Source organism: Aedes albopictus, chromosome 1 (assembly GCF_035046485.1).
Source record: "Aedes albopictus strain Foshan chromosome 1, AalbF5, whole genome shotgun sequence".
Taxonomy (NCBI): domain Eukaryota; kingdom Metazoa; phylum Arthropoda; class Insecta; order Diptera; family Culicidae; genus Aedes; species Aedes albopictus.
Genome location: NC_085136.1, coordinates 153,884,203 through 153,904,539, shown reverse-complemented (window position 1 = coordinate 153,904,539; position 20,337 = coordinate 153,884,203). Strand labels below are relative to the sequence as shown.

Below are 20,337 nucleotides of genomic sequence, written 5' to 3'. Positions count from 1 at the left end.
CTTAAGAGTTCCCCGAAGAAATCACCGAGGAAATTCATAGAAAAATCCACGAATGAGATCTTTGCGGAATCCTCGAATGAATTCCTAATGGAATTCTTGGAATCCCAGAATGAAATCCTAATTTAGGCCTCGAAGGAAATCTTAGAGGAATTCTACTAGAAATTCCAAATGTTATTTCCATAGGAATCTTCGCAGGAAATCCTTAAGTAGTCTTTGAAAGAAGTCTTAGTGGAAACCCCGAAGGAATTCCTGGCACAATACCCGAAAAAGTTCAAGAGAATGACCAAAAGAATTCGTAGTGGAACCCCCGTAGGAATTCTTCGAGGAATGGCCGGAAGAATTCCTGAGGGATTCTCCGCAGAAATTCCTAGAGGAATCCCCGAAGAAATTCCCAGAGAAATCCCCGAAGGAATTTCAAGAGACATTTAAAAACAATATCTGGAGAAAACCCCTGGGTAAAATCCTAGAAGAATCCCCGAAGAAAATAATAGAGAAATTCTAGAAGCAACTTGTAATGAAATCCCCGTTGAAATTTCTAAAGCAATCCCCGAATGAATCAATAAAGCAAATCCTAGAGGAATACCAACGGGTGTTTCCTAAAGAAATCCCCAGAGAAATTTCTGAAAGAATCCGCGGAGTAATTGTCAAAGGAACCCCGGAAGAATTCCTAGAAGAATCTCCGAAGAAATTCATAGAGAAATCCCCGGAGTAGTTCCTAGAGGAATCTCCGGAAAAATTCATAGAAGAATCCCTGCAAGAATTCCTAGAGCACTCGTAGATGAATCCCAACAGGAAATTGAAAAAAAATCCTAGAGAAAACCCCGGCAGAATTCCTTGGTGACTCCCGGAGGAGTTCCTAGAGAAATCCTCGAATTCCTAGAGAAATATCCAGAGGAATTCCTAGAGGTATCTACAAAGCAATTTTTAAAGAAAATCCAAGAGGAATCCCAACAGGAGTTCATAAAGGTATCCCCAAAGGTATTCTCATAGAAATTTCCAGAGAAAATCCTAATGGAATCCACGGAAAAAATCCCAGAGGAATCCCCGAAAGAATTCCTAGAAAAATCCCTGATGGAATTCCTAGAGTAGTCCCCAGAAAAAATCCTAGAGGACTTCCCGGAGGAATTGCTAGAGAAATCCCCGGAGGATTTACTAGAGGAATATCTGAATGTATCACTAATGAAATCCCTGAGGGATTTCCTTGAGGAATCCGTGGAGGAATTTCTAGAGGACTCCCCGGATGAATTTATAGCAGAATCCCAGGGGGAGTTCATGGTGGTATCCATGAGGGAACCCCTTTTTTTATTTATTTGTCTGCGGAGGAATTCCCAGAGGCGCCCCGAAGGAATTCCTGGAGGAATACCGAAGGAATTCGTAAAAGAATCCAGGTGAAATAATCTTGGAGAACTTGATGGCTTCGTGGCCGTGCAATTAGCGGCGTCAGTCGTTTAGGTGTCTCGTAAGCCTCGGAGTGTGGGTTCGATTCCCGCTCCAGTCCGGGGAAAACTTTTCGGCTTTTCGTCAAACGGGAAATTATCCACTGGGCCACTGGGTGTTATATGTAATGTCCTTTGTCGTAATGTTCAGTCTGTAGAGGCCACAAGGTTGAAGACGGTGTAATTGTTTTTTTTTTTTTAATTTCCAGAGGAATCCAGGAGGAATTTATAGAGGAATACCCGGAGGAATTCCTATAGGAATCAATTAGCGTTAAGTTAAAATACACATAAATAAAAACAAAAACAAAAAACTAAAGGAAGCCCCGGAGGAATTCTTGGAGGAATCCAGGGAAGAATCACTGGAGTAATTCTTTGATGAATCTCTGGAGCAATTCCTTTTTTTTTACCAGTTTCTTTATTTTGTAGGCTCACTTGTTTACTAAAAAACTCTACCGAGCCGAAATTCATGTTAACAATTTGTTACTCTAAAAAAAAACTACCAAAGCACAATCAGTAGCGAGTCCTACGAGGAACCTTCATTCTGGGCCCGGATCCGGAACTGGAGGCAGAACCAGAACCTGTAGCCGCAAATTGAGCTCTTCGTTGGCTGGCTTGTGAGTTTCGCATCGCTTCCGTGATAGCTTTCGCAACATCTTCCAGTGTCTCCAAGCCCTCCTTACGCCGCCTCTCTTTTTCAGAAACGGATGCTGAATTACAGATCTGTTCCACTTCCTCCGTAGACTGGCGAATACATTCTTCCTCATCTTCCTCCAGAACTTCAATCACGTCGTCCTCCAAAGCTTCCGCAATTTGTTGTTCTTCCAAAGTTGTTCCGTTCCCAGAAACGATGTCAGCATACGAACATGATCCTGAGTTTCCTAGCTTTTTCTTCTCCTTCTTCTTCCGAATTTCTCGCTGTGGGCAAGAATCTCTCCGGTGACCCAATTCTCTACACAGAAAGCAAGTGTCTTTCAGGCCTCCATAGAATATCCTGGCCTTCCTATCACCGACATCTATCGATGACGGAATGTTTGTTTGTACACTCATGTATATTCCTCGCACTCCTGTGTACATGTGATCCAAGCCAAAACCCGGTGGGAACTTTTCTCGTACCACATGATCTATTTCGCCGAACTCACCGAGGACCGAAGAAAGAGTAACATCTGGCAGCTCCGGTGGTAGATCGAACACACGTACATGATGTGTGTTCACTCCTGCGATGGACATCCTCACTACAATACTTTTACCGTTTGCATAGGTAAAATGCCGCGGTTCCATATTTTTACGCAGCGACTCCTGCATAGCCTCCGGAGATGTAAATTTAATAAACAGCGAGCGATCTTGAGCTGACTTGTAGGTAGCTTCAATCGACGTCAGCTCCGTGTCCAATTGTTTCAAAAACGTGGCCACTTCCACCAATGACGGTGGTGGACAACCCGTCGGGAAGCGATACTGCACAGTATTTATCATCATTTCGCTCATGTCTATTTGCTGCTATTCTTACGAAACCGATAGCAGCAGCGGCGAATGCAGCAAAAGTGAACGACCGACGAACAAAACACGCGTACAGTGTAAGCGGGCCACAATGCGAAACCGAACAGAAGAGACCACAATTGATTCCGTCCGTGCTAGGCGACGGCAGCGATAGAACTGAGAGCAATTCCTTGATGAATCTTCGGAGGAATTCCTTGAAGAATCTCCGAAGGAATTCCTAGAGCAATTTCTGGAGGATTTACCAGGGGAATATCTGGAAAAATTATTTAATAAATCTTCGAGGGACTTTCCTTGAGGAATCCGTGCAGGAATTTCAAAAAGATTCCCCGGAGGAATTCACTATTGTATCCCTGGAGAAATTCCTAGTGGAATTCCCGGAGGAATTCCCAGTGGAACCCCGGAAGAATTCGTAGAGGAATCCCATAGGAATTCCTAGAGAAATCCCATAGGAATTTTTAGAGGAATCCCAAAGGAATCTGTAGAGAAATACAGGGTTAATTCCTAGAGGATTCCTGGAGAATTTCTTAGATGAATCAAGGACAAATTCCTAGAAGAATACCTATAGAAATCCCCGGCAGAACTCCAAGAGGAATCTCCGGAGGAACTCCTACAGGAATCCCCTAAGGAATTCCTACAGGTATCCCCGTAGGAATGTCTAGAGGAGTTCCCGAAGGAATTTCTACAGGAATTCCCGTAGGAACTCTCGGAGGAATTCCTAGTGGAATTCTTGGAGGAATTCCTAGAGGAATTCTCGGAGGAATTCCTAGAGGCATTCTCGGAGGAATTCCTAGAGGAATTCTCGGAGGAATTTCTAAAGGAATCCTCGGAAGAATTACTACAGCAATCCCCGGAGGATTCCACAAAGGAATTCTCTGAAAATTCCCAGAAGGAGTTCCTTGAGGAACCTCCTAAAGAGTTCCAAGGGAATCCAAAGAAACTCCTGGAGAAACCTGCGAATAAAATCCTAGTAGAATTTCCAAAGGAAATCTTAGAGGACTTATCGAAAAAAATCCTTGAGGAATACCCGAAGGAATTCCTAGAGAAATCTCCGAAGGAATTGTTAGAATCCCTGAAGGGATTGTTAGAGGGATCCCCGGATAAATTTCCAGAGGAATTCCCGGAGGAATTCTTGAACGAATCCCCGGAAAAAAATCCTTGAGGAATACCCGGAAGGATTCCTAGAGGAATACCCAGATAAATAGGATGGGAATTCCTCCTGGGATTCCTCTGGGTATCACAAGAATTCTAAGAGGAATCCTTGGAGGAATTCTTAAAGGAATCACCGGTGGAATTCCTAGAGAAATACGCGCTGGAATTCCTAGAAGAATTCCCAGTGGAATCCTCAAAAGAATTCCTAGAGGAATCCCATGAGTAATTGCTAGAGGATTCCAAGAAGAATTCCTGGGGTAATTTTTAGTGAGCACTGAGCCTCTGGAGGATTTCCAAGATAAATTAATGAAGAAACTGCAAGAGAAATCCCTGAAGAAATTCCTGTCGGAATCCCTGGGGATATCCCTACATGAATCCACTAGGAAAAGCATAAAGAAAACTTCAGAGGTATTGTCAGATGAAACCCGGAAGAATTCATAGAGGAGTCATAGAGGATTTCGTAGAGGAAACACTAGAGAAATTTCTCCAATAAGGAATTCTTATTGAAGTTCGTAAAGGAATACCTGGAGGAATCCCTAATGTATTTACTAGGGGATTCTAGAGGAGTTCCTAGAGTAATCCCTGAATGAATTTCTAGAGGACTATCCGAAACAATTTGTTCAGAAATATCCGAAGCGATTCCGCATGAAATTTCTGAAGGAATTTCTAGAAGAGTCTTCTAAGAAATTCCCAGATGAATTCTAGAAGTAATTACTAATGGATTTCCTGGAGGAATTTCCAAAATATCTATAAATATTTCAAGAGAAATTACTATAGATAGCAATGGAGGTATCTCTTTCAGAATTGCCGCCGGAATTCTTACAGAAATCACCGTAGGAACTTCTTGAGGAGTTCCAGGAAGAGGAATCGCCGAAGAAGTTTCTGGAAGAATATCTATGAAAGTTAGCCTCCAGTTAGCCTAGTGGTTAAGGCTATGGATCATCAATCCGGAGACGGCGGATTCGATTCCCGTTCCAGTCGGGAAAATTTTCTCGACTCCCTGAGCCGAATCATTGTACTTGCCTCACAATATACAAATCCATGCAATGGCAGGCAAAGAAATCTCTTCATTTTATAACTGTGGGAGTTCTCTAAAAACATATAGTTGAAGAGAGGCAGGCCAAGTTCCAATGCGAACGTCGATTCTTGGCAAAATGCATAGTGGAAACCTCCTAAATGAAGAATATTTTGAGTGGTGTTTCATCCATTCCATAAAAAATCGATACAGTGGATTTCCGAATGTCGAGATACTTAGTTGATTCGTGGTTCATCTAAAATAATGAGTTCCGTTTTTTTATATGTTGGATGTTCGACTTGCAGTCTGAAATAATTTACGTTGACTGATTTCAAATCATCGCCGTCGTTTCGGTTCAGGGATGGGACCTTCCTCAGGGCCTAAAATTTATTGCAAATCGGCACAAACATATTCAATGTTATACATACAATTTTTAAAACAAAACATTTAACAGAATTTACAACCCACTCGATACAGCAATGAACCTGTGACAGAACTTTTTTGAAAGCAAAAAATGTCGGATCGTAAAAGGTCACGCTGTCTGTTACACTTCTGGGCTATCCGTTATGGTTCGGTCCAGGGAATCCCTTCTTGCACGGAGAAATACCAGCCGGGATTAAACACTTCTTTAACTGATTGTGTGCTGTATTCGACGGTCTCATCATTCATTTCGTCGTTAGAGTCGCCGTTGTCAGGATAGGGTGGTTTTTCGTCGGAAAATTTGACGTAGCATATAACAAATTAGGCGATTATTTTTTATGCTTTGAAGTTTTTATTTAATAAAAAGACATATTTCCCCATACTAGATATTTTTGTAAATGTGATTATATTTTGAATCCTTGTATGTAAAATAACGCATACAAACATCATTTATCACTTTAATATGTAATACACTTAGGGGATTCACTAAACAGTTTGAACTACTGCGTAATTAAGAATGAAATAAGCTAAGATTGCCTTGCTGTTCACGACGTTTAATCAGGATAATCATCAACCAGCGGTTTATGCTGTTAAGTGAATCCCCCTACTATTTTTTTGTGATGATGTAAGATACAAGAAAAATTTAGTAGTAGCTTTTTTTTACATTTCTTTTTATTCGTGAATTTTAAGGCTAATTCTTCACGCATTTAGTAGTAGTTAGTATTCAAATATTCTACTTTCTATTAAAAAATATGTTTAAAATCTTGTACCGTAATCCGGGGTCAAATTGATCACTTTTAAACAACTTTTGCGGATAACATTAGTGGCAATTCAAATATTTCTGGAGAATCAGTACCCAGTGGATCTCCATGAAACCATGTGAAAGAATTTTGTTCAACAAATTTAAACTTTTAGTTAAATTACTTTAAAAATTAAAAATTGAAGATGCCACTTTGGGGCGAAATGGATCAGTATAGAATTAGGCATCGGTTAAAATGAAAAACTTCCTTATCAACTTAATTTTGTTCTTCTAAACCCGAATAACTCGTCAAAACTCTTACCAGAGTATCTGACGCACAAATCTCAATACGAGATTGAGAAAAGTTGGCTGTGAGCACATGAAAATTCCTTGAGCTTGAGACTCGCGATGTTGGTGCCCATCACATCCCTCCCTTCGGAAAGGAAGTAAAGCGTGGGTCCCGAGATGAACTAGCCTAGGGCTAAAAATCTCGTTAATACAGATAAAAAAAAATAGCATTGCGAGTCTCAATGAGATAGGCTTGAGATCACCTGTCAGTAGGTAACCAAAAACCATTGAGTAAAAATTATTCCTGAAGAAAAGTTTGGAGGATCGTAACTGAGAGTCATATAGGTTATGTCATTTGTATTAATCTGTGATTGTATTTTGCAGTTTCATGCGCTGTTGATGTACGCTGAAGAAATTAAACAGTAATGAGAGGCTTCCGTTCCCAAGTAATTTGAAAATTCATTTCTTGAGGAATTTGCACAGAACCAGCAGAAATCTTAGGTTACGGATGACGTGGACATGACCGGGGTTGGATTGATTAAATTTACTTAGCCCCGAAAATTCTATTTTCCATCAATATTCAATCCAATGTTTCTTAAATGTACTATACTCAAAATGCAATATACTTTTAGAATAGACGTGGACTATTCCAATAAATCTGTTACGACAATTTCATTCTTGAGAGTGTGGAAGAGTTTTGATACCCTTAATAAATGCCTAAATTTGCTTCTATTTATGCATTTGCATGGATTCCGGAAGTCAATCTAGACATTACAGTTTCAATTGTGGACTAGCGTCGTTCAGCTGCTCAGGGCATTGCGAGTATGTACTACGAAGTGAGAAATTAATTTTAAACTTTCGGAAAACCCTGAAAGGCTGTTCTCTTCCATCGGGCCGGGGCTCAACCAACGCTAGGGTCGAACTACCCAAGAACAACCTCATAAGTTCGGCGGAAACCAAACCAATGAAGTAACACACAAATTACAGGTACAGGTTCAGTATAACGAACTTCAGATGATATTAGGTACTATTGGGCTCATTGAGACGAGTCTCATGTGACGTCTTAGGGGCTGTCCATCAATTACGTAAGGGTTTATGGGGGGAGGTGGGGTTTGAGAAATCTTACGCGCCATACAAAAATGTTTGGGTTCTCATACAAAAAATCTTACAAGGTGGGGGGGGGGGGGGTGGGGGTGTCGAAAAATCGTAAAAATTCCCTTACGTAATAAATGGATAGCCCCTTATGAGACTCGAACATTAGATTTTTTTTGCGCGTACTATGATCTCATTGCTCCTAAATATGTTTGAGACACATTCCAAATTAGCGCAGGGCACACTGTCTCATCCATGTCAGATTTTTTTTATTCTTAATCACTTAACCTAATTACAGCTCTATTGTCCACTAGGGCACTACGTGAGCGATTTCAATTGACAGCTGCACTTACATTTTGTGCAGCGCCTAGATGTATATTCTATTCTACTTTATCGAACTGGTCGCCTTTTCTGCTGCTTTCACATTTCTACTCTATACATGGTAGAAGGATGAGCACAAGGATGATGGATGGCCGTTGTTCCTTTCCAGTCCGATTGAGGGTCCATTATGAGTAGCAGTTCGCCGATGTCCAGGTATCCGGGTCCGTTTGAGCCACGAGGCTCAGAAGAGGGTCAGTACCAGCCGCTCTCGGGGGAAGAGCAACTGACGAAAAATAGCAAGTGCCGGGGCTGGGAATCAAACCCATGACCATCCGCATATGAAGCGAACGTGTGACCAACTACGCCACGGGCCCCGGCATTGTCTCATCCATGTATACATGAGAAATGAGACACTCTGACTACTAGTGAATTTGACACTTGAAATGCAAAATTAAATTTTGAAATTTCCCCCTTAACGCATAAATGTACGCAATTTCCTTTGAAATAAGTGATTTCTGTTAAAATAAATGAATTTTTCATCAAAAAAAAAGAACTTGTTTTAACTTATTTATACTCAGAATAGCTTCATAACTTTCCAACCAAGACTCCACAAAAATGTTAAAACAAAAAATTTACGGGAAGTCCTTGTGGCTATCAATTGTTTAGAAGCAATGATTTTTAAATAAGTGAGAAATACATTGCAAATTCATAAAAAAAAGGCAAAACTACTTCGAATGAGTGTAATCAGTTTCGTTCCTTTTATTTCCGCCCTATGTTGCTTATCCTGTGACAGATACACGTATTTCGACTACCACTTGTAATCTTCCTCAGTGTCAGTTATCCAGTCCAGTTATCTGATTACATTCATTCGAACAAGTTGAGAAACCAAAAAACACACTCCGCTGAAGTTTTAACATGTAACGTCTAATTGTGTGATAAAAATATTAAAAAAATAACAGACAAGTTCCTTTGGTCCTGAGACCATGATAACATGAAAAAACTTATACACTCCCGATCAAAAGTTTGGGGTCACCCCCTCAAAAACATGTCATTTTTTAGGCCCATTTCTTCGCCAATTTGCGTCCGATTTCAAAACCCTAGGTTTCATTCAAAAGATGATAAGTCAAAGAAACTTTGAACATGATTTAAAAGAAACTTTTACAAAAAAATTGTATGTAAACTTTACCCAAAGTTGCCAAATTTTCTAAAAAATGAACATAAACTTACGGCAGTGTCGCTGGAAATTCGGTCGACCAAATTTTAAGATGAAAGCGGTAATGAAACCCATTTTGTATTTGCTTTCAACTGCTTTTTACAGAACTTAGCTAAAAAATCTAGAAAAACAAGCTATTAAGTAAATTAATCCTTGATGTCATCGACCAAAAGTTTGGGGTCACTATCGTAAAACATGGAAAAGTGAGAAAATTCTCCCCGTGACATACGTTGATCGTTTTTCCGCTACATTTTGTATTATCGTTTATTCTTCTCCTTGGTGCTGCTCAAAACAGTTTCGTGTTGCACATATTGCTTTAATCAAAACTGTTCAACCGGCAGATGCTTTTGGAAACACAATCGTTTGAAACAGCATATTTGCGTTTACGTGGTCATTCATGCTCAATATTGTTATCTCAAACAAAAAATATACATCCTCTTTCAAAAAATCGTGCCTCATACCATAGTATGTCACATTTTTACCAACTGCAGCCAGGCCATACTCACTAACCGTGACCAACTCAATTCAGTTTCCAGGTGGGCATACGGCAGGGCATCGGGAATCGTTAAAATTGCGTTAATTAATTGTTCCGTGCACCGGAAATGTGATAATGTGTTACACTTTTTATGCGAATATCGCCCATTAAACGGGAAATGACAATTCAATTATACGGTTCGTGTTGATAAATACCACCGACCATCCGCTACGAGTTCTGATGCCTAGACTCATTTTTATTTCTGTTGCTCTTCCTTCTGTTCATTGCTTCAATGAAATGGAAAAGGCATAATCTCATTTAAATATGCAGCATCACGCCAGCTTCAGCAGCAACAGAATTTAAAAACAATTGTAATGTGTAACAAAATGCAACCAGCGATAAAATCTGTGGATTTCAAAACTGTCTAGAATGTGCGTATTTTGCAGATGAAAATCAGTTCAAGCATATTTAAAACAAAACTTGCTGAGGGTCGCTTAGGTAAAATTTTCCGACTGAAAAATATTGTGCTGACATAATTGATATGGAAATATACCAAGCCGATCGTAAATATACTTTAATTTGTATCGTATCATGTGCGCTCAACCTTCATTACCATCATCATCAGAGGTAAAAATTGACAAACGATAGTGGTTGACATTGATTCACTTATCGGAGGTACGATGGATAGACGATTTCAATGCAGCAGACGGGATGATGCAACTTTTCAAGCGTGAATAAAAACCTTCCATATGGTGCAACAACAGCTTAATGACTTCGGCTCGCTATGAATGCATAATGTATGTGCATCAGCTTCGTTTTTCACATCAAATGGCAATGACTTTACGTATAAACAAGTGCGAACATGATCGTTTTAATCACACCCACATTTTAATCACAAGCTCATTTACGCCTCCGCGAAACAATTAGCTATAGTTTTAAAATCTGTTTGAGTAATAAATGAACAGCTTTTTTTGTGAAATATCCTTCTACCTTTCTCGTTCAACAAAGTTAGGAATAAAGGGTTTCTTGCTGTATATCCGCGCGTTCACTATTTCGGCTCAATGTATAACTTTAAAATATCAGTGCTAACCCATTATCGCATCGGTGTACTTAAACTGCATCAGACGAAATTGAGCTGTTTTATGAATGAAGCTCCACAACTTGTGTCATCGGTGTACCAACAGAGCAACTAGTTTGTGCACAAAGTTCCTGGATCCGTGGGTAGCACTTATCCACGTTGCCAATGACGAATCCGTTCGGTTGCTGAATGAATCGTTTGGACTGACCACTAACCAGTCGAAGCAATGAACCATAAAACTGCAATATCGTTTACTGTAATCAAACTCCTAAACCGTATCATGTGCATGTGGGAGGAGTTGTGATGCATGGTGGTGGTGCATCATGCCGGTTTTTCATGTGTCTCTTTGAAGCGTGTGTTTTTATTGGCGAACCCAATGAATTTATGTACCCATGGGACGATTTGAAAAGCAACGATCCGTGTCGTAGAAGAATTATCCACATCAGCGCAGATTTTTGCTGAGACAACTTGTTGTCACAAGTGCATGACCTTGTAAAGTGCAGAGAAGCTCATCCTAAAAAAAGTGCATTATGCAACTGAGGAAGAGATTATCTAATTGTTATTGGTTGCCGCAGTGGCGTCGTCGCATCGGTTTGAAGATAGCTTACAGTGGACGGAAATGTTGGCGAGACGGTTTTGATGATGGTTCCCCGTGCTGTTGACAGTACTATAATCAATATGTATACACACATGAAGTTAACCATGCCATATGCAAATCAACCAAATCGGTTGCAAAAATGTGGTTTCCGGCGAGTTTGCAAATTGTATTTTAATCACATTATGGAAGGCCTAGATCAATTGGCGGTTCAGCAGTGGTTTCACAATTAGTTGCCCAATTATGTCGTTTCAATGCGCCATGCAATGTATCTGTGTATGTTGGAAAAAACAGCCACATTTACTGATACATACAAAAATGCGTAAAATTGGTATACCGTACTGATGTTTGTTTAACATTTGCAATATGTTGTATGTACATGTATTCTATTCTTCAATAATGGTTTATAACGTGAATTCATGCATAAAGATGATTATAGGAATTATCATATTCATAACTGTTTAAATGCAACAGGCCCATAACATCATATTTGAGCGGTTCCATTTGAATCCGATGATCAATTAGTGCTTTTTTGTATTTTTTTTTTTATTTGTCTCAATTTTTGCTTCCTTACCTCACCGATCAGGATAAGGCCGGGGTGGTCTCTACTGTACATAGTAGCCGTCTCCATTCCACTCGGTCCATGGCTGTTTGACTCCAGTTCCGCACTCTGCGTAGGGTCCGCAGATCCTCTTCCACTTTGGTCGACCCACCTAGCTCGCAGCGCTCCACGTCTTCTTGTATCGGTCGGATGACTTTCGAGAACCATTTTAGTCGGGTTGCTATCCGAGATCCTGATGACGTGACCCGCCCACCGTAGCCTCCCGATTTTCGCGGTATGGACTATGGTTGGTTCTCTCAGTAACTGATGCAACTCGTGGTTCATTCGCCTTCTCCAAGTCCCGTCTTCCATCTGCACTCCGCCGTAGATCGCAACACCTTCCGTTCGAAAACTCCAAGAGCGCGTTGGTCCTCTGCACGTAGGGTCCATGTTTCGTGCCCATAGAGGACGACCGGTCTAATCAGCGTTGTTCGGCAATGGACACAAGAAATTTTAGGCGAAAGCACTGGACTGTTCTTGGCACGGCAGATAGAGAACAGGGATTTCGGATAGGGAGGGAAACACTTAATCACTTTAACACTCTCACTACTTTATTCTCTAACTGTCACTATTTACAGTTGGGTAATTTCACTTCGCGTTGTTTGAGCCACGCGAACGCTCATCGATCACTTCAAAATTCAAACTGATTCGCTACCGCGAAGATGTCGCGTTTAAATAACGATATTCTCCTGTTCGGGAAACACGTGGAATGTTCTACGCGCCCGTAGAACCCACGCGACGCGCATGGAACGAACTATCATCACCACGCTGGCTGGACGACGAGAGTCGTTGATGACGATGATGATGACGACGTCTGCGGCGGCGGTGTTCGCTGCTGCTCTCACGGTAAGATCTCACGGCACTCACTCTCTCGCTGTTGGCGCTGCGGTTCCGTCGGCTCGGGTGAGTGTGTGTACTTCGTGATGATGCTCGAGAATGGTTCCGATGCAATGGTTGGAGTTGGGTTGCGCAGCTTAGGATGCTGCTGCCCTCGTTGGGAGCGTATGTTCGCGAACAAGCGTTTTGTAGATAGTTAACTTCGTGTTACGGCGAACTTTATTCGATTGTAGAGTTCTGCGGAGTTCTAAGTAAGCACGATTTCCTGCCACAATGCGCCTCTGAATTTCTCTGCTGGTGTCGTTGTCGGCGGTCACCAGTGAGCCCAAGTACACGAATTCTTCAACCGCCTTGATTTCATCACCGTCGATATGAATTCGGGATGACGGGCGCGGTGATTCCTCGCTGGAGCCCTTTGCTATCATGTACTTTGTCTTCGACACATTAATGGCTAATCCGATTCGCCTGGCTTCACTTTTTAGTCGGATGTACGTTTCCGCCATCGTCTCAAATTTACGAGCAATAATATCAATATCATCAGCGAAACCAAGCAGCTGAACGGACTTCGTGAAAATCGTTCCCCGTGTTTATCCCCGCTCTCCTGATTATCCTACAAAACGGGGATGCTATGGTGATCTGATTTTGTTGCCGCTTATCATGCGCAACCAGTGCTCACTAATACCAACATTTACTCAATACAGCAGCGGGAGGAAACAAGGAAAAACGCACATTGGCGAACAAAGTTTGCGAAAAGAGGTGTTGTGTGTCTTTTCACAAGCAACTCTCACTCTCTGTAGGAACTTTACCTAAACATCGACACTCTGAAATTGAAAATTTTCAATTAACGCCACTTTTTCATGATCTACACTTTTATGAGATCTAATGTGATGTAAGCGTTTTGCATCGATATCCCTCGTATAAAAGGTAAACATTCAAATTTCACGAATGTGTTGGTGAATATTTTAGCTGGAGCATAAATTTATGCTCCACGTAAGGAGGCACAATCCAACCTGTCAAATTCCATAGTGAAAAAATAGGTTGCCGTCTCCTTGGATTACACCCTCTAAAGCAATGTTGAACAGCAAGCAAGAAAGACAATCACCTTGCCGTAACCCACTGCGAGATTCGAAGGGACTCGAGAGTGTCTCTGATACTCAAACTACGCACATCACTCGATCCATCGTCGCCTTGATCAATCATATTAGTTTATCCGGGAATCCGTATTCGTGCATAATCTGCCATAGCTGTTCTCGATCGATTGTATCATACGCCGATTTGAAATCGATGTGGGCACGTAGTATTCGCAGCATTTCTGCAACACCTGGCGGATGGCGAACATCTGGTCCTTTGTAGCGCGTTCACCCATAAATCCAGCCTGATATTGTCCCACGAACTCTCTTGCAATCGATGATAGTCGACGGCATAAAATTTGAGAGAGTATAGGCAGCGCTCAGTAGTGTGATCGCGCGGTTGTTCCCACAATCCAACTTGTCGCCCTTTTTGTAGATGGAACACACGATACCTTCCATCCATTCCTCCGATAATACTTCCTCCTCCCAAATCTTGGTCCCCAGTGTAGTCCTCTCACCAGTGCTTCTCCACCGTGTTTTAGTAACTCGCATGGTAGTTGATCTACTCCAGCGGCTTTGTTGTTTTTCAACCGGCCAGCCTCCTCCTCAATCTCTTGGAGGTCAGGGGCTGGAAGTCTTTCGTCCTGTGCACATACTCCTAGATCTGTTACTTCGGTACTTCGGTACTTGCAACGTCGCCATTGAGATGCTCATCGTAATGCTGCCGACACCTGTCGACCACCTCACGCTTGCTCGTGAGAATATTCCCGTGATTATCTCGGAACATGTCGACTTGTGGTACGAAGCCTCTGCGCGAGCGGTACAGCTTCTCGTAGAACTTTCGTGTGTCCTTAGCGCGGTACAGCTCTTCCATCACTTTACGATCTCGTTCTTCCTGCTGGCGCTTCTTCATCCGGAAGACTGAGCTCTGCCTGTTCCGCGCCTGTCTGTAACGTGCCTCATTCGCTCTCGTACGATGTTGCAGCATTCTCGCACATGCTGCATTCTTCTCGTTTTTCAACTGTTCACATTCGCCGTCGTACCAGTCGTTTCTATGATTCGGAGTCGCGAAGCCTAGTGCTGTAGCCGAGGTACTACCTATGGCGGATCGGATGTCCCTCCAGCCATCTTCAAGTGTAGCTGCGCCAAGCTGCTCTTCCGTTGGTAGGGCCACTGCTAACTGCTGCGCGTAGTCTTGAGCCACTTCTACGTTACGCAGCTGGTCGAATTTGAGCCGCGGCATTCGACTTCGAGGTGTGGTGATAACAGTCGAAAATTTTGAGCGCATGATACAGCGACTAAGTAGTGATCCGAATCTATTTTCGCACTGCGATATGTGTGGACATTGGTTATATCCGAGAAGAATTTACCGTCGATTAGAACGTGATCGATTTGGTTTTCTGTTTGACGGTCGGGTGATCTTCAGGTGGCTTTGTGGATATCTTTGCCACGGGAGGCTGCAAAGTTTACGCATCACTGGCCGTTATCATTCGTAGAACGCTTCTTTCTCGTCATCGGGTCTTCCTTCGTGTGGGCAGTGTACGTTGATGATGCTGTAGTTGAAGAAACGGCCCTTAACTCTCAACATGCACATCCTTGCGTTGATCGGCTGCCACCCGATCACACGTTGTCGCATCTTGCCCAACACTATAAATCCTGTTCCCAGTTCATTGGTGGTGCCACAGCTTTGGTAGAAGGTATCCGCTCGCTCGAAGCCCGCTTTTCTACACTTTCTGTCCAGTCCAACAAAGTTCCTGCAACGCCACGATGTTGAAGTTGCGGGGATGTACACTACCCGTCATAAGTACGGACTCACAAAAAGTATTGCAACAATATTGCATCACCCTGACTCACCTCGATATCTTCAAAACCTGAGGATTTACAAACATGCTGTCTTCAGCAAAGTTATTCAGAAGCCCAAAAGCAACAACTTTTCTGAAGGTGGCATTTTTGTAGGTGTTCTAGTTTTAGAGATATTGAGGTGAGTCAGGGTGATGCAATATTGTTGCAATACTTTTTGTGAGTCCGTATTTATGACGGGTAGTGTAGTTCGTCGTAGGTTATCCTGTCACATCCTGCGAAACCAAGTGACTTGCAATTCCATGTTCCAAGTTTCCAATCGTAGTCCTTATTTCGTCGCGTGGGTCTTTGCCGATTGTATTGAGTCGTATTTTCTGTTATTTGCACTGTGGATTTTTACGGGTGGCTTATTGGGCCTACGCCAACACTCCTGTCTCGCCGGAGGGCCATCGTGCCAGTTCTGTTTAACGTCCCAACCAACACTGGGACGACCACGCTAATGGGGCTACCACCTTGGATCTAGCTGGGCATTATGCAGCATTTCTTACTCAGCCGCTTCATGCCAGAACATACGCTGTTTGAGACGCACCTCTTTGGTGAACAGACGCTTGGGTCGTACCTCTTCAATATAGCTGAAGTCAGCAGGACAACATTGCCCAGGCTGCACTACCAGCTAAGCACACAACTCTTAGCTGGCGGTCTTTGTCATCGCTTGACCCGTGGAAACATGAGGCAGGAACTTATGAAGACCAGAGCTATGTTGAACGCTCTCCTTATCGACTCACCGTTTTGCAGCCGAATTTCTGAATGAAGTGGTTTACAAAAATCCCTGAAAGGAGCAATTCATGTAGAAAATCCTGCATAAACAAAATAATCTTGGAGGATATTTAGAGAACCACAAAAGAAATTTCTAATTTTTTTTTAAGAAATCTTTGAAAGAATACATGGATGAACTGGTGATCCCCCTGCAGACGAATTTCTTGAAAAACTCTTTGAAAAATGCATAGGAATAGATTTTCTAATGATTTCAACAAAAGTTGCTGAGTAGTTCTACAGAGAAAATCCTGAAGCATTACCGGCAAAATTTCTAAAAGAATCCGAGAAGAAAGGTTTCAATAAATCCCAAGCAATCCCTAGTGGATTCCTGTGGAGGAATATCTGTTTTCAAGGGAAATTTATGAATAAACCCTATAGAATACCTTAACCTTTACGTCTCTAACGCACTCAAACTATGATGTTCATTTAGCTTTTGTAGTTAAAAATTCCCAGTTTTAGTATAACGTACTTAACCTTCCTTTTGGATGAATGCTCACTTATTCGTTATATTGTTTTCAATACAAACAGTACTTTCTTTAGTTACAAATCCATTTGAAGGTAATTTTATATTTGTGCCATCTTGTTTCACAAAGCAATATGCCACGATATAGTTTAAGCTATCGGTGGAGCGAGTCCAGGCATTCTATGAATGCCTGGAAGAATATCAGGTCAAACTCCTTAACATACCTCTCTAAGTTCTAAGAAAAATAATCATGAGAAACTCTGGAGTTGTTGGAGCTGAAAAATAGCTTGATAAATTTCTGGGGAAACCAAAAAATTCCTGAGGAAATCCGAATACATCGCTTGGCTCGCGGGGTGACTTTGGGCCACTATTCCGCACGTTTAGAATACGACGGGAATGCATATTGTGTGCTAAACTACTAGAAAACATAATTCTAAGACACTTTGCATCCACCGTCGGATTCTCTGACTTATACAGAATCCGTGGGATGTAAGTCATCAGTTTGGTGATAAAGGGGTGTAAAGGACATTGACCAAAACAATAAAAGGTTCATATTTGCAGGAAAACCACGTATATAAAGTCTGTTTCCATCCTCTATGGTGTAGTTACATAATAGTTGGATGTTTGAGACAAATCCGAACATTTTCGTTAATTGTTGATTTTTTTTATAAGATGTCAAAGTTTACGTACATTTTCTCAAAATCTGATTTTAGTCACATACTCCCCTCTGCTGCTGACGCCCTCAATTTTAGTTGGGACAAGTTTATAGAAAAGCAACATGGTACAGATATTAGTATTTTATATTAAAAAAAAAGTTTTGTCAAAAGTATACAAGTATCTGAGATTTTAAAAAAATGTGTCAACGTTGTTTATGGCCAGCACTCAACTATGTTGTCTGGGTGAACATTGTATGCTTTAGTTTTTTTTTCTCGTATTTTTTATATGCCTATTTTTCTCGTATTTTTTATATGCCTCGTTCGTTTTCAAATATAAAGTCACTTGTACTTAATCCAGAGTTTATACTTTTTATTATGGTATTGCTTGATTATCATTTCATTCATCATCATTTTCATTAGAATCTTTCCAACACAGCACGTACATACATTTGCCGTCACTAATTGCAAGTATGATAGAAACGTCATTCTCGTAAGTTCACACTTATTAAATAAAGACCGTGCTTCTGGCCATTCCATATTGAATTTTCTTGATCTTTTTGACCAACTACTAATTCAATTATCTTCCTAGCATACCCATCGGCCCCACATTTTCTGCCAACCCCGAGCAAGTCCAATGTCGTGGAAGCATCCGATGTGTTGCGGCAAATTCTGAATAAAAAAGTGCCACAGACGAGCTACAGCTATAACAGCTATCAGCAAGCGACGGGACCTGCCAAGTACGAGAAGAAGGTCGTCTCCCAGCACGATATCCCAGTCGATTCCTATCCCCCACCATTCAAGCCACTAGACACCAACAAATACCTGCCACCACTGTATGGCCTTCCCCATGGTCCTGTCGAATCCGTTACCCATTCCCAGTCGATAACGACCTCCTTTGGCGCTGGCTACAACTCACCACACGTGGAAGAAGTTGATCATCCCCAGTACCCACCTTCCTACGATATCTACCATTCCATGAGCGTCAAAATGGCCGGTAAGAAAGAAAAAACTGTTCACCAATCACATTCCAACTATCCCGACCCCCGGTCGAAGAAAACCTATGGTAGCTCTTCGACCCATCCACATACCCATTCCGTATCCCATTATCTTTCCCCTCCCAAGCCGACGGCACTGACTACCGAACAAAAGCACCTACAGCACCTGGACGACGAAGAAATCCATCAACAACAACTCCACGATTTGAGCTCAAAATTCGGACCCGGTATTGAGGTGCAAAAATCACTGACCTACGAGATTGACGACCCCGTGGACGTCTCCAGCCTGGCATCTTCCATCCATGACTTGAGCCGACGACGGTCCGACGACAAGCAAGGACTACAGCTAAGTGACAAAGCCTCGGACAGCAGTAGCGGTAACAGCGACAGCACGACTTCCACCCAGACGTAAAGACTGAACAGAACACTGAGTATTAGACGAACTAGTGCATTTCCAAGCAATTTGGACACCAACATTCAGGTAAAGTTGAAGTAGATTTTGTGTTGACGATGTTCATAGAGCGTGACTGATTGACTAACAACACTTGATAGCTGGTAGCTAGAAGCAACGTATACAGTAGATTGTAGCTAGATTTGTGCACCGTATTGATTGAGAGAAAATGTAGTGTGATTATTAACACGTAGTATTGTGTTTTTAAAGAAGTTTGAAGTGAAAACAACGATCGGCGTGAGACCATAACGATTGGGATCATGTAAAACCCTACATTTACTTTACCAGTAATAGTGAGCTCGAAATGAAATGTATTATCAACTGCCTCTTGGAATGCCATTTTTGCTGGAGGTGTCATTTGTAACTTTCACAGTTAACCCTCTAATACCCAACCCCGCCTTTAGACGGGGTATAGTTTGAGCATTTTTGTAATTTTTGTTTCGTGGAAAATATTTTTTTTATATTTTTGGCTGATATTTTGGACTGTTTTGTATATCTCAAAATGGTTTTTGGTGTATTTTGAAGCGTATTTACATTGTTTAAATATCATTGAAAAATTGATGTTTTAGTCACCTTTTAGAAGTCATTGTTTATTTTGTATTGAATCGCTACAATTAACATATTTTAAATTTTTCCCAAATCATTCTATCCTTGTTTAATAGTTTAAGGGAATCGAATACACTCTAAAATTATTTTCCTAAAAATTACACGGAAAATAAAATTTTCTGTGAAAAAAAATTAAAATAATAATATTTCAACAATAATCATAAAATCTCAAAATGTTTTCATCTCAAAAAATCCGTTTCACAAATTGGCTTCCAGGAAAAATATAAAAGTGTGGGGATGTTCAAAAATAAAAATTAGAAAAATCAAAAACTGAAGTTCACGAAATCAAGAATTAAAAAGAATCATCTTCCAAAACATGTTTAAATCGATTTTAGATGACGAAAAATGATATTTAGATCAAAATCAAAAATTTGGGTATTAGAGGGTTAAAAGTTATCAGTACATTTACGCAAGCCCGTGCGCAAGGAAGGGGTTTTGAAGATTAAACCACTCGCATTCCCGATGTTCCATACTTTAGGCGCTCCTCATATTCCTCCTTGTCAAAATTGGGAAAAATCTCTCCCTTTTCGCTTTTTCTGTGCTCAGGCCTGGATTTACACATCACTTTTTAATTTATGCAAATTTGTAGGATATTTTCTCAGTTTCGAAAATCCGTAGGATTTCTAAAATTTCGTGCCCATATGGCAAGTATCAGGGACGGATAACGCGTGCATAGTGATTTGACCTTCCCGCAAGTAAGGCCCTATCGGTCAGCACACTGAAGGAC

General features: G+C 41.4%; 1 protein-coding gene across 5 annotated transcripts in view; it reads left to right on the top strand.

Moving 5' to 3' along the window:
• Positions 1–20,337, top strand: part of LOC109424678 (uncharacterized) — a 190,732-nt gene that overhangs the window by 157,051 nt on the left and 13,344 nt on the right. For 4 of the 5 annotated variants that reach the window (XR_009996225.1, XR_009996226.1, XR_009996227.1 and 1 more), the window contains 2 exons: positions 18,148–18,552; positions 18,681–19,034. Coding sequence is in view for 1 of the 5 variants with exons in the window: in XM_062845613.1 (XP_062701597.1) it covers positions 18,148–18,552 (405 nt within the window). In the remaining 4 variants the exon portion in view is untranslated. The remainder of the gene's footprint in view (positions 1–18,147; positions 18,553–18,680; positions 19,035–20,337) is intronic. The other variant, XM_062845613.1, reaches the window with a different exon arrangement.